General features: G+C 42.9%; 1 protein-coding gene across 1 annotated transcript in view; it reads left to right on the forward strand.

Moving 5' to 3' along the window:
* Positions 1–15,051, forward strand: part of LOC121293673 (dynein heavy chain 17, axonemal-like) — a 729,083-nt gene that overhangs the window by 337,545 nt on the left and 376,487 nt on the right. The window contains exons 33-34 of the mRNA XM_041216840.1: positions 8,508–8,639; positions 14,882–15,042. Coding sequence (XP_041072774.1) covers positions 8,508–8,639; positions 14,882–15,042 — 293 coding nt within the window. The remainder of the gene's footprint in view (positions 1–8,507; positions 8,640–14,881; positions 15,043–15,051) is intronic.

Here is a 15,051-nt window from a genome sequence, read left to right on the forward strand (position 1 = left end):
TGCAAAGCTGTTGGAAACCCTCAACAGAGTGGCACGCGAATCAGAGGAGTACATCCGCCTGCTGTCCGATGGAGTGTTGCCCACATGTGCGCGCAGAGAGGTCTCCATGGACAGGATGGCGGATGCCATGGGGACCCTGATCCAGCAGAAGGCAGGAATGCACGTAGACCTGTATTCCATCGCGGTAGCCATGAGTGAATTCCTACAGTGGCAATCCGAGAAGGAAATAGGGCACCTTGATGATCCTCTAGATACCCCTTCCCCTCGAGGAGTCAGGTAGGGGCCCTTGGACATCCGAAGGGAGGAGCATTAGCACCTGGACATCCCTGGGTCATCCACATAGCCATCTCAGTGATTGTCCACTCCCTCTGAGTTCCCTTTGACCCCCTCAACCTTGTCCTCTGTCACTGCAGAGGGAGCAGCTGGCACACTGGAAGACGGTCAAAGCAAGCCGGGGCACTCAAGGCCTTGGCTCTCCAGAGGATGCATGATAAAGTCATCAGAGGCAACAGGGCCAACCATTGTACATGCTGTCTCCACCCCTGCTGCAGAAGCGGTAGGCCTAGAAAAGTTAAGAAGTTTTGATTACAAGAAGTTGCACGAGTGAATGCATTTTATCACTTCATAATCTGAAAATATTTTCACTGAATAATGTGTAATGTTGCCTTGCAGTTTCATTAAGAGGCTTCAGGAGTGATCTTCCTGCACTCCCCCCACGCCTCCCCCCCACCCCTCCACTGGCAGTTCAACTACACGCAGCTGGACCAGGAGTGATTCTGGGTAATGTGTGTGTGTATGGCAGGGCCTTTCGGAGCCTTGTACAAGCTTTCTCCCATGCATGGGGAGCCTTCCTCCATCACACTCATCTCAATGTCCCGAGCATTTTCAATGCTACCTGCTGGGGTTCTCTTTCCATATGAGCTCACCTGCATCTCCACCCACCCACTGATTGCACTCCCATGCAGCACCTCTGCCTGTCCAACATGAGGCTCCACTCACTTTCGATTTGCACAGCATGGTAATTGTTAAGTTTTTGATTAGCTCCCCTGCCCTTTACCTCCATCACTGTTGACCTCCCGTCATCACCTTCGACCTCCCCACCGTTATCCAACAGCCCAAACCCTTCTCTCTCATGAATGTCCATGTGAACATAAATGTTCCCAACCTTCCTGAAGATTCCACCCCTATTTACATTGATCTTCTGACCTTCTCCTTCCCACCTCCAGAGTCCGTGTTTGCCTCTGTGTCCGCACCGACCACCCTCGCTGCCCCACGTACCAGTCCAATGCATCCTCACCTTCCCACTCCATCTGCCCCCTCTCACACTCAGCATCCCATCTTACCTCACCCACCTTGAGTTCACTCCCCAAGAGGCTAACATTGACGCCTTCCTTGCACATTCACCTGGACATTCCACCTCCTTTTACACCTTCCTTCCCCCTTACATGTTCCTTCCCACTGACACCTTCAGCACCCCCCACCTCCCTGGCCCTTCCCACTGCCCAACCTTACCACCCCCCTGACACCAACGTCCCCCCTTCCTAGCCTCACCACCTCCCGCCTCCATCCCCCCCCCGGTACACCTCCCTCTCCCACTCACGCCTTGACCTTCGTCTCCTTGGAAGGTGGGGCGAGCCAATGGCAAAGTCACTGGAAGATGGTACGAGCCCATGGCCAAGTCCCTAGAAGATTGTGAAAAGCATCAGCAAAATCGAAGCTGCTGCTTCCTTCTGAGAGCTGCTTCGCGGCAGAGCCATGTACAAGAGGATCCACCCACCATGTGATGCATGTGTTCCTCCGGGATCCAGTAGCTGTAGACCTCCAACATTATCTTCTCCTCAGATGTCCGCGATTTGAACAAGGCCCTAAAGGTAAGTCCCAACTTCTGCATGTTATGTTTGTCCAGACATGTTCTGGACCATCATGTTCTCCTACCAGCATATCAGTAAATTAGACATGGGGGGACAATTCCGGCCGGGCCTTATTTTGCAACACATTAGCAGGATGCAAATTGGTTTTACGCAGGCCTCCAGCAGGATTCGTGATTGGCCATGGTGGGCAGCATTGGATGATCCCGCTGTGTTTACATGCAGACCGATTTATGCCGGTCCCGCCGAATTCTATCCCCCCCACCCCCACCGCCTGCCATGACACCTGCTGCAAGTGGAAACGGAAAATTTCACCTTATGTTTTGAATTTTGCAAGCATGGGCTAGCTGAGCATGGTCAGTACTTAGCCTTTTGCAAACAGCTGAAGGTACATGCTGCTTGATACCAACCTGATTGTATTATGATTTTCCCAATGTTGTGATATTAGCTCCTTAATAATGGATTCTGTTATTTTGCCTATGACAGATCTTTGGTTAACTGGCCTAAAGTTTCCTACTTTCTGTCTCCTTTCCTTCTTCAATAAAAAATATGCATTAATGATTTTTGAATCTTCTGGGACCTTTCCAGAATCTGAGGAATTTTCGGATGCATCTACTATCTCTGCAGTCACTTCTTTTAAGACCCTAGTCTGCAAGCCATCTAGTTCAGGGGATTTATCAGCCTTTAGTTCTAATAGTTTTCCCAGTACCTTTTCCATAGCGATTGTGATTGTTTTAAGTTCCTCTGTATTACCTCTTGATATTTCTTGTATTCTTGGTATTTCATGTATTTCATGTATTCTTGGGATTTTTTTGTGAAAACAGATACAAGCTATCTTTCCTTGTTTCCAATTATTAATTTCCCAGTTTCACCCTCAAAGGGACCAATGCTCATTTTTAGTTACTTTCTTTTAAGATAATTACAGAAACTCATACTACCTGTTTTATATTCCTAGCTATTGTCTCTCAAATTCATAATTTCTTCCTCATTATTTCTTTTGTAATTCTTTGCTGGTTTCTAAAATCTGTTTAATTCTCTGACCTACCACTAATCTTTACGACATTTTATGCTTTTTCTTTCAATTTGATATTTTTAACTTCCTTTGTTAGCTACGGTTGGTGCATCCTTCTCATGGAGCCTTTCTTTCACAATGGAATATATCTTTGCTGAGAGTTACGAAATATCCCCTTAAATATCTGCCAGTGCTTTTCTACTGTCCTACTTTTAACCTGTTTTCCCAGTTCACTTTAGCAAACTCAGTCCTCATACCCTTGTAATTGCCCTTATTTACGTTTAGGACATTAGCCTTAGACCCACGCTTCTTACATTCAAACTGAATGTGAAATTCTGTCATGCTATGATCACTGTTGCCTAAATGCTCTTTTATTGTGAAGTCATTAATTAATCCTCTCTCACCAGGTCTAAAATAGCCTGCCTCCTGGTAAGCGCTAGAACGTACTGCTCTAAGAAATTGTCCCAAATACATTCTATGAACTGATCTTCCAGGCTACCTTTGTCAATCTGATTCATCCAATTTATATGAAGGTTAAATCACCCATGATTATTGCAGTATTCTCCTTTGAACCCCTTATTATTCCTTCCTGTAATACTCTGTCCTATAGTGTGGCTACTATTTGGGGGGAGGGGGGGGAGAAGGGTTGGGGGGGGGGGGGGGGGGGGGTGCTTTAAACTACTCCTGCAATTGATTTCTTCCTTTTGATATTTCTTACCTCTACCCAAACTGATTCTACATCTTGATCTTCTGAACTAAGGTAATCTCTCACTACTGTACTAATGCTATCCTTAAATAGCAGAGCCACCCCACCACCTTTTTTCCTAGCTTCCTGTCCTTCCAAAATGTCAAATACCCTTGGTCACCATGCACTCACATCTCTGAATTGGCTTTCAGGTCATACCTTTCTATTTGTGCTATAAATTCATCCATTTTGTCACAAATGCTGTGCGCATTCAGATACAGAGGCTTTAATTCTGTCTTTTTACCATTCTTGCAAATTCTGGCCTTATCTGCTGGTGCACCCTTAATCTTGTACTTTCTGTCCCTTCCTGCCACACTCTGGTTATCATTACCTATACTGCTACCCTGCTATAGTGCCTTGGCTTTTCTCTTTAATTTACTGCATTTCCCCTCACGTGATCCCTTGCCCCTGCTATTTAATTTAAAACCCTCTCTACTGCCCTAGTTAAATGACTCGCCAGAATACTGATCCCAGCACTGTTCTACTTTCTGGAGCAAAGTCGGCAGGTAACTTTCCCCCTCCATGGTGCATCACAGTGTTCGAAGCTCGGTCTCCAGCTCATTAACTGAGCCCAAGTTCCCCGAGCCACAGGCAGTTACTGCAGATGTGGTTGCCAGAGATCACACTGGTATCCACTAGCTCCCACATATGACAGCTCCAAAACATCTCCTGCCTTGTCATCCTTACTGCATTTTAATTAATTAATTTCTTAATTAAATTTAACTTAATTCCTTTAGTCTTGTTTGTGGTTATGCTTTTATTATTTCAATTAATGTTATACTTATCACGATTATTAGGACGATTAAAATTCCATAGTTTAGATCAGAGCAAAAGAAAAATACTCACCAACTAATCACTTACCTTCTTTCCTATTATGTCACATTTCGATTTTCTTTAGAATGCTCTGAACCCATAGACTCGCACCTCTAGCTCTTCAAACTTTTGCTGCTTTCTCTAGGTTATCTTCTGTTTCTGGAACGGAGCTTCTGTCTTCTTCAGCTACTGAATGCCAATAAAGGTAGAGAATGGAGCACCTCTTTCCCCCCCCCGCCGCACCAAATTCCCAAATGAACCAATCTCCGGACATGAAACTCAGTTTACATGTCATTCAGGCGTAGTCTCCTCTCTGTGGGTCCCCTGGCAATGGTGCAGTGTTGCACAAATCCGCTGTCCTCTCTCAGGATAGCAGCATTTGTGCTTCCGCCACTGCCTTTCCACCAGTGCCCTTTCATTGCTTATCAACCTGCCAGCAGAGACTGCTGCTGTCCATGCGAAAGTTTTGCAGGTCAAAGCAGGACCTTGAAGGCCCAAAGCTGTACCTGAGTATCCTGTAAGAACGTCAAAGAATGCCAGCAGCTTTCCACCAGCCACTTTCAAAAATAATTTCTTGGGAAGTGAGCAATGCTGGCATTTGTTGCCCATCTCAACTTACCCATGAGATGATAGTGGTGAGCTGCCTTCTTGAACCACTGCATTAACCTAGTGTAGGTACATTCACAGTGCTGATAGGGAGCTCCAGATTTTTGATCCAGCAACAGCGAAGGAACAGTAGTTAGTTCCAAGTCAGAATGATGTGTGGTTTGGGGGGAACTTGTAGGTGCTGGTGTTCCCATGCATCTGGTACCCTTGTACTTTTCAGTGCTAGAGTTCAGAGATTTTGAAAGTGCTGTAAAGGAGCTTTGGTGAGTTGCTGCAGTGCACCTTGTAGGTAGTACACACTGTAGCCATGATGCCGCAGTGGTGGAGAGAGTGAATGTTTAAGGTGGTGGATGGTGATCAAGTGAGCTGCTTTGTCCTGGATGATTTGAGCTGCTTTAGAGTTGTTGGAACTGTACTCATCCAGGCCAGTGGAGAGAATTCCATCACACTCCTGACTTGTATCTTGTGGATGGTGGATAAGCTCTGGGAAGTCAGGAGGTGAGCTATTCACTGCAGAATACTCAGCCTCTAATCTGCATTTTTGGCCACAGTATTTATATGATTGGTCCAGTTTAGTTTCTGGTCAGTGGAAACCCCCGGGATATGATTGGTGGTCAAATGGGAGGTGGTTAGATTCTCTCTTGCTGGAGAGGGTCATTATCTGGCATGTGTTTGGTGCATATGTTACTTAAACCCTGTGAATGAAAACTATAACATTTTGCCTGTCTCATGGAAAGTTTTGTCTGGGTCTTGCTGCATGTAGACGCAGGCTGCTTCAGGATTTGTGGAATTGTGAATGGTACTAAACACTGCAATTATCAGCAAACATCCCAATTTCTGGTCTTCTGAAGGAGGGGAGGTCTTTGTTGAAGCAACTGAAGGTGGATGGGCCTAGGACACTACGGTGAGGAATACCTGCAGTGATGTCCTGGGCCTGAGATGATTGGCCTCAAACAATCACAACCATCTTCCTTTGTGCTATATAACTTCAACCAGTGGAGTGCTTCCCCCATGATTCCTAATGACTTCAATTTTGTTAGGTTTTCTTGATGCTCCACTCAGTCAAATGCTGCCTTGATGTCAAGGGCAGTCACTTTCACCTCACCTCTTGAATTCAGTTCTGTTGTTCATGTTTGTAGCAAAGGATATAATGAGGTCTGGAATTCAGTAGTCCTGGAATAACCCAAACGGAGCATCGGTGAGCAGGTTATTGATGTGTAAGTACCACTTGATACCATGGCTGTGTGCACTTTAGAGAAGACATTAACTAGAATGACCAGGTCCAACATTACAGGCTTGGCATCAAATTAATGTTAGGCACTGACTGGCATCACAACCTGCCTAATCTGCATACTTGCACCGCAGGCACGTAGCACCTGTGCTAACACCCTAACTATGATGGTGTTATAGCATTCAATGTGTAGTGAGCAGAAGCAGTGCAAATGCCAGTTTTCTACTAAACTGGCAAAAGCTGAAACTACCAGTATCACAGTGACAAATTTTGTGGCCAGATTCAGGAACAAAGCCAATGTTATACTGGAGTTGCGCTGAAACGTACCTTTCATCAACAGGTGGAATAACAGGCAGGTTATTTGACATCATTTTGGTACATTTCTGCTGTAACTTGTGTGTAGAAAGTGATGACCAATCCTCCTCCCCCCACCCTCTGGAAACAAGACAGGAACTTACATACTTGGGTCTCTCTTTCTTGCATAAAGTGCATATGACACCAGTATCAATAATGATGCCTGCAGAGAACAGACACTGGCACTGAATCCCAAATCCCTCATATCCAGAACTGATCACCAGCGCAGAAAGAAGTGAAAATGAGAGAAAGTAAAGCTAGTATGTCCCCGCACTTTGCCTTTTTTCCTCCCCATCACACCTTAACCTATCGCACAGCTCCTTGGTTAAGGTCAGCTCTACCTCCCTATTCTGCAGTATGACTACATAGCTCCCTGAGAACAAAGCAACAGCCTTGTATCCCCAAAAGCTTTTCTTCATTTTAACACATCCACAACCCCACATTTGTTACTTCACATCTGCCCTGCCATCTGGCACTGTCCATACTACCCTTGTTTGCTTGCCTCGTCGCAGAAGTTCATGCACATTGTCCATTAAAGTTAGGTTATTGGAGAGACATCCCCATCTTTAAGCCCATAACCCTCACCGAAGCAAGGCAGCTCTTATGCATGCATTGGATTCTTGCCAAGGAGGATGGTGATTTAATGAGTTATTGACTAGGCATCCTGGCATCCCTCTGAAGCAGCAACCTCCCAGAAGGGAAAAAAAACAGTTTGGACCAGTAGCCTTATTTGCCAGTTTTTAACTGGTGTTCCATTTTAAGGTATATAAGACCAGTTCAGATTAGTATTCTTACTGGCCACTTTTTGCAGTTTTTTCCTTCTGGATTTCTGCCTTCTTTGACCCGAGGAAACAATACTCGCCCATTCTTGCCTTCTACCTTCGCTTCCTGCAGATCTGCAATATAACAGGTGGCACAGGAAGAGGAAGATAATAGTTAAGACGATGGTAAGAACCAAGCTACCCCATAATCACAGCTGAATGATACCATCATTCTGCAGAAAAACAGAATATACCAGCTTTTAATGGTTGAGGGTCATTACAGTTGAATTACCCTTCTATGTAGCCTGTGGAAGCAACTACCTGCCACAATCCTGGTTCCTGTGTCCCTTCTTGATTTTTTTCCCCTCCATGCAGAACGACTGGTCATATAATACCTTTCCTTATCTCAGACTGCCCCATAGCGCTTTATAGCCAATAAAATATGTTGTAATGTAGGAAACAATTTTTCACTCAGCAAGTTCCCACAAACTGAAATTAGATAATGACCAGATAATCTGTTTTTCAGTGACATTGCTTAAAAGATATACATTTTATAACTGTCTTCAAAATAATGCCATGTGATCTTTTTGCATCTATCTGACCTTTTTTTGTCCATCTGAAATGGGGACCTGTTTTAATGGCTCACCTAAAAGATGGCACTCCTGACAGTGCAGCGCAACCTCAGTACTGGACTGGAATGTTAGCTTGGATTGTGTGCTCAAGTCCCTTGAGTGGCAATTGAACTGACTTATGACTCAGAGGCAAAAAACTCTGCCCACTGAACCACAGCTGACATAGCTAACAAAACTTACCATCTAACTAAAATGATTCTAAACGCGAGTTTAGAGCTTGATTTTTGATCATACTCCCGTTTGAGAAAAACAACTTTTTCAATGAATGTTCACCTGTTTCAATGATCATTAATAAACTTTTTTAAAAAAAAATTTCGGTGTTTCTTTTCATCCATTTTATGATGGGAGTAATACTTGGAAAACAGCAATAATGGATGACAAATCTATTATACTTTCTACCAGTCCTGTTCATTTAGTTACTTACCAATATGCTTGTATGTTACATAAAAAAGATCCTTATTTTAATTTTTTATTTTTTGTGAAAGATCACTCAACTGAATTCACTTATCACATTATTGATTGGCAACTTAACAGCAGGAGAGAGGCAAAAGATCATGACTATTTGTACAGTAGAAGTGCATGCTCGAGATGTTGTGAACAAAATGATTACAACTAAGGTAGGTGACATTGTGCTTCTTTCTTTGGTATGTTCTTGTTCATTTCTTGTTTATGGAAAAGCAGCAAATGTAGGAACACAATTTTATGAGCTATATAACTGCCAACGTGAGTCCTGCATAGTGTGTTACCTCTCTGATGCCCAGGTAAAGGGCGAGCTACCAACAACATATTCATGCCATCACTGAGACTGACTATTTCCACCTCAGTAACATCACCTTAATCCACCCCTGCCTCAGCTCAGCAAATGCTGAAGCCCTCATCCATGCCTTTGCTATCCCTAGGCTTCACTATTGCAATTCTGTCCCAGCCACTCCCCATCTGCAACTTTCCATAAACCTAAGGCCATTCAAATCTCGAATGCTTGTGCCCTAACTTGCAGCAAGTCCTGTTCACCCATCATCCTTGTGCACATTGGGCTCCCAGTTAAACAACACCTCAGTTTTACAATTCTCATCTTTGTTTCCAAATCCCTTTATGGCTCAGCCCACTCAATCTCTTAAAAACTCCTCCAAACCTACAATCCTCTGAGATATCTGCCCAATTCTGGTCTCTTCCACATTCCCAATTGTAATTGGTTGATGGGCTTTCGGTTGCTGAGACACTATGCTCTGGAATTGCCTAATTCTCTCTGCTTTTCTACCTCTCTTTCCTCTTTGAGGATGCCCCTTAAAACTTGCACCTTTGGCCAAACTTTTAGTCATCTGCCCTAATATCTCCAAATGTGATTCAGTGTCAAAATTTCTTTGATAATGTTCCTGTGTAGTGCCTAGGGAGATTTTACTATGTTAAAGGCACGATATTAAATGACAGTTGTTTTTGTTGAAATCAGATGGTACAGAATGTTTTGAGATGGAAAGGAAAACAGCCAGAAATCATGATCCATGTGGGAATCAATAACAAAGGAAAGAAAAGGTTTTGAGATCCTGCAGCCAAAGTTTCGGAAACTAGGGAGGAAGTTTAAAAAGTAGCGTCTCAGGATTAGTAGTCATTCATTCATTTTAGCCATAGTCCACAAAGGACCATAGGCATCTCTCTCCATTAGAGGGAGACAATTGGTTATGAATAGTCTAAGGGGCACCATTCTGCAAACATGGGGTAAGGAGAGGAGAGTGGCCTTCATGAACTATTACGGCTAACACAGGGGTTGAACCCATGCCATCAGCGTCATTCTGCATCACACTCGAGCCATCTAGCCAACTAAGCAGGTTTACAAAAATGGTTCCAGGGATGAGAAACTTGAGTTATGAAGATAGATTGGAGAAGTTGGGGCTGTTCTGCTTGGAGAGGAGAAGGCTAAGTGGAGAATTAATAATCATGAGGGGGTGGACAGAATAGAGAGAGTGAAACTGTTCCTACTCATAAAAGAATCGAGAACGATAGGGCAGAGATTTAAAGTGATTTGCAGAAGAAGCAAATGCAATCTGAGAAAAAAACGTTTTCACACAGCGAGTAGTTCGGGTCTGTAATGCACTGCCTGGACGTGTGGTGGGGACAGGTTCAACTGAAACATTCAAGATGGCATTAGGTGATCATTGAAATAACATGCAGGGTTATGGGGAAAAAGCAGGAGGATGGCACTGAGCCATTAATGCCCATTTGAAGAGCCAATGCAGACACGATGAGCCAAATAGCCTCCTTCCGCACCATAACAATTCTGTGAACTGACCCCCCCACCTCAAGGGTGGTACTCTCCAGAGTACTCCCAGTGTCACAAGTCAGAAACTATAGGAATGGCGTAATAATCAGGTTAATGCATGGCGGAGAAATGGCAGGAGGAAGTGCTTCATTTTTCTGGGGCATTGGAACCAATTATGGGGAAGGAACAATCTGTTTGAGATGGACAGATTGCACTTTGAGAGAGCTGGGATCAATGTTCTCATGGGGAGATTAACTAGTATAGTGGGAGGGCTTAGTCAAATTTGACAGGGAGATGGGCATCAGGCTGAAACATCATAATGGAAAAACAAGGTACTCGGGAAACGGTTAGAGACAAATGGCACTAGTATGAAGAACGATTTAGGAAAAGCAAGTATCAAACAGCAATCTAAGTTTAGTTTGGAGTGCATGTGTAAATGCACATCTTGGTAAATAAGGTTGGCCACATGAAACAATAATGCAGTGGCAGTGATGTGGGCCTGGATGAAAGAAAAGAATGATTGGGATCCTAATATGGCTGGTTAGAAGTATTCGGGAACGATAGGGAAAGAAAAAAAGAGGGGTTAGGAGTGGCAGTATTGACCAAAGAAAATATCGTACTGACAAGGATGATAAGGGACCTGATCTATTTGGTTAGAATTAAGGAATAACTGAGGAGCTATTAAGCAATGGAATGTATGCTAGGGGACACCAAATAGCGTGAAGCAGAAAGAGGAGCAAATTTGCAGTCAAATTACAGAAAAATGCAAGAAGTAGGCTAGTGATAATGGGGGGTTTCAATTATCCCAATACAGACTTTGTGTAAAGGGCAAAGACGGGTAAGAATCCCCGAAATATCTGAAAAAGAACTTTCCTGCTAAGTGTGTTCCCAGCTGCTAATTGTGTTCCCTGCCCAACGGGGAAAAGAAGCAATGCTGGATTTAATTCTGGGGAATGAGTGGGATCAGTGGAACATGATTCACTTGTGGAGCATTTGGGGTATAAGGCACACCCCTCGGAGCATAAGGCTCAGAATAGTTATGGAAAAGAGCAAAGAACAGTCAAGTATAAAATAGTTAACTGAAGGAGGGCTAAGTGAGTGATAAATGGATCTTTAGGTGGATTGGAATCAAAGATTTCTAGAAAAAACAGCAATTGAACAATCAGTTTCCTTCAAGGAGGAGCTGATTTAGATGCTAAATAGACAAATTTTAATGATGGGAAAGGCAGGCATCCAAACTAAAGCTCTGTGAATGACTAAAGTTATAGGGATCAAAATGAGATATAAAAACAACTTATATTGTGTTAAAAGTGCAATATAAATATGTCCCAAGGTGCTTCAAAAAGCATTATGAAACAAAGTATTATACTAAACCACACAAGGAGATATTAGATTAAATGACCATAGTCTTGGTTAAAGAGTTAATATTTAAGGAGTGTCATAAAGGAGGAAGGCAAGACAGAGAGCCAAAGAAATTTAGGGAGGAATTCCAAATACCAGGCAGCTGAAGGCATAGAAAACAATGATGGAGTGATTAGTATTTAAAATCAGGGAAGCTCAAAAGACCAGAATTAGATGAGTTCCTATAGCCTCAGAGGGTTGTGTGCCTTGAGGAGAAAACAGAGATGGGGGCAGAATTTTACATCCTGCGGGTGGGCATGCACTCGACCTGATCAAGTATAAAATCACATGAAAAGATGTTGGGCGAGCATCCCGATGTGCATTTGCACGATATTTTGCTCGGTGGGCACGCGCAAAAGTCGGAAGCACACACACTGACAATAAAGAGGACAATTAAGTCCATTAATGGCGCAGTTGACTCTGATTTTTCATGACCTGTCCAACCTTACAGTTGGTGGATGGGCGAATTGGCCAGGCGGCCTTTGTATCTTTCATCAAATCTCATCAAAGGATGGGATGAAATTTCCATTATGAAATAAAATAAAAATAAATATCTGTGGACAGCATTTTTATCAGCTATGTTTTCAGGTGATTGATTGTGATGCATGGGCATTTTTTTTGCAGTTTTTTACACCTTTGTTTTAGCATTTTCAGGTCTGCAGCTCCCTGAGGCAGCTGTCTACCTTCAGAGAACTTTCTCGCAGCGCTCACCTGTGCCCATGGAAACATTATCGGCCTCCCTCTTCCCGCCCCAACACCGGCAACGCTGAGGTTTTCAATGCGTGTTTAACGCTGGCTAGAAATCACATTCGGGAGCCGATCACTGTCGGGATCTGTTTCCCGGCTGTTTCTGGGCCCACCGATCACATGCACCCGCCAAAGCTAAAATTCAGGCTAGTGAGGGGTGAGGCCATGGAAGGATTTGAAAATGAGGAAGAAAATTTTAAAATCACGGTGTTGCTTTGACAGCAGCCAATGTAGATCTGGAAGGGAATCAAGGCTTTTGAGGAGGTGAAACAGATTTGGAGGGACTCCAGAAATGTGGAGAGACTGGAGAAGTTGGGGTTGTTCTCTTTAGAGCAGTGAAAGATAAAAGGAGATTTGATAGTCTTGTTCAAAACCATAAATGGATAGAATAAATAAGGAGAAACTATTTCTGGTGGTAGAAGGATCGGTAACTGGAGAAGCCAGATTTAAGATGATTTGCAAAGGGACTAGCAGTGACATGAGAAAACATTTTTTGTTATGATCTGGAATGCACTGCCTGAAAAGGTGGTGGAAGCAAATTCAGTAATATATTTCAAAAAGAAATTAAGCAAATACTTGAAGGGAAAATAATTATAGGACTCTGGGAAAAGAACAGGGTATTCTTCTAACTCTTTCGAGTACAAACCCATTTCCATCTGTTTCAGATGAAGTTACATTGTTTCATAGTTTGCCATTGTGAGATTTGAACTCTTGATCTTGGGGTTACAAACCCAGTACCATAACCACTTGGCTATTTAGGCCAAGCCAAAAGAACAGGGTAGTGGGACTAATGGACAAGGTAGACTAACGGACAAGGTGCTTCAGTGCTGCATCATACTATGATGCCACAACATGCTTCTTCCAGGTAAGTAAGGGTTTATAACTGCTATAAGCATAGCATTACACGAGAACAATAAGCTTCCATAAAATAAGCTGGTATAGTCCATAAAAATAGAAGCTGCAATTCATAAGAACTTCTTTACGTTTATACTCCAATCCCTTTATATTAAAGGCTGACACCATTTCCTTTAATTACTTCCTGTACCTGCATATTAACTTTCTGTGACTTGCATACAAGGGCATAAAAGTTCTGCTGAATACCAACATTTCTCAATTTCTCACTCCTAAAAAATAATTCTATTTTCTATTTTTCCTACTTCACATTTCTCCACATCATATTACATCTGCTATGCTCTTGCTTACTCATTTAACCTGTCTATATCCCTTTGCAGCTTCCTTCTATTCTCTTCGCAGCCTACTGTTCTGTCTAACTTTATATTGTTAGCCAAGGCCTGGGAGAGACGGGCGATCCACAAGTTGCAAAACACTGGTGCCCATACCCTAGGGGACTTGCATCCAAGCAAATGCCAACGCTTATTTCCTACATACTCCCGTTTATTTCCTTTGCTAGTGACAAGAAAGCAAGAGGGGCAGGGCACTGCAGAGAGGGCGGGCTAGTTATGCTTAATTGACATGAGCTTTCGGCTCTCCGTTGGTCAGTGATGCTGTCCACGAATCGAACACCAGCACAGGATTGAGTGGGCTGGGTGCAGACGTGTGTGGCTGGCAGAGGTGTTATTTTCAAGTGATTTTTTTTTAATACCAATTGGATAACAATGCATTTTAAGTGATCCTGAATACCTTACTCCTAGGAAGTAACTGTTGATTGTGATCATATGGCCTTTAATTCAAAACCTGCACCTTTGAAAGCCCTGATAGGATTAGTTCCCAAATAAAATACCTCAGTTTTTTTAAAGGAAGCGAATAATTGATCCTGAGGTGATTGCTGCTGTTCTTTTATACAAGTGGATGGCTTGTGTTATGGGGGTGTTTTATAGAACCAAAGCAGCAGAACCCAGCTCATTGTTTAATGAATAAAAGTGCACTGCATCCCTCTTTGAAGCTGTGGTACAGTTACTCAGACAATTCACAACATGTGTATCCGATGCAGTAATCCACTTTTTAGATTCCGTGATGGATGGCTCTATTTGTATGGAAGGATGGTTCATGACTCCAAATTACAAAGGTTAAATCTTGCAAATGACAGATGGACTGTTACATAATGCGATCAATGAAACTGGAAACAGGAGAAGTACCAGGGCCCATGATTGCTCCCATGGGCCCTGTTGTCAGCAAACTTGGATACATTATGTTCAGTCCTTTCATCATTGATATGCGTTCTAAATAGCTGAGGCCCAAGCACTGACCCTTGCAATATCCCACAAGTTACAACCTGCCAACTTGAAAATGACCCATTTATTCTTATTCTGTTTCCTGTCTGTTAACTAACCCTCAGTCCATGCTAACATACTACCACTAATTTTGTGTATCAAACTATAAGTTGAGATCTTTTAACCAGCTAAAAATATTCATAATGAATTTATTTATTAATGAATTAAATTTTGTTAATGCATAAAGAAAACTGTTTAATAATTTTGATGATTTTTTTTTCCACAGGTGGAGAATGTCCAAGCATTTAGTTGGCAGTCTCAACTAAGACATCGCTGGGATGACGAGAAGCAGCACTGTTTTGCTAACATTTGTGATGCACAGTTTAGATATTCTTATGAATATCTAGGCAACACTCCTCGATTGGTTATTACTCCACTTACTGATAGGTAAGGACA

The sequence above is a fragment of the Carcharodon carcharias genome, chromosome 22 (assembly GCF_017639515.1).
Source record: "Carcharodon carcharias isolate sCarCar2 chromosome 22, sCarCar2.pri, whole genome shotgun sequence".
Lineage (NCBI taxonomy): Eukaryota > Metazoa > Chordata > Chondrichthyes > Lamniformes > Lamnidae > Carcharodon > Carcharodon carcharias.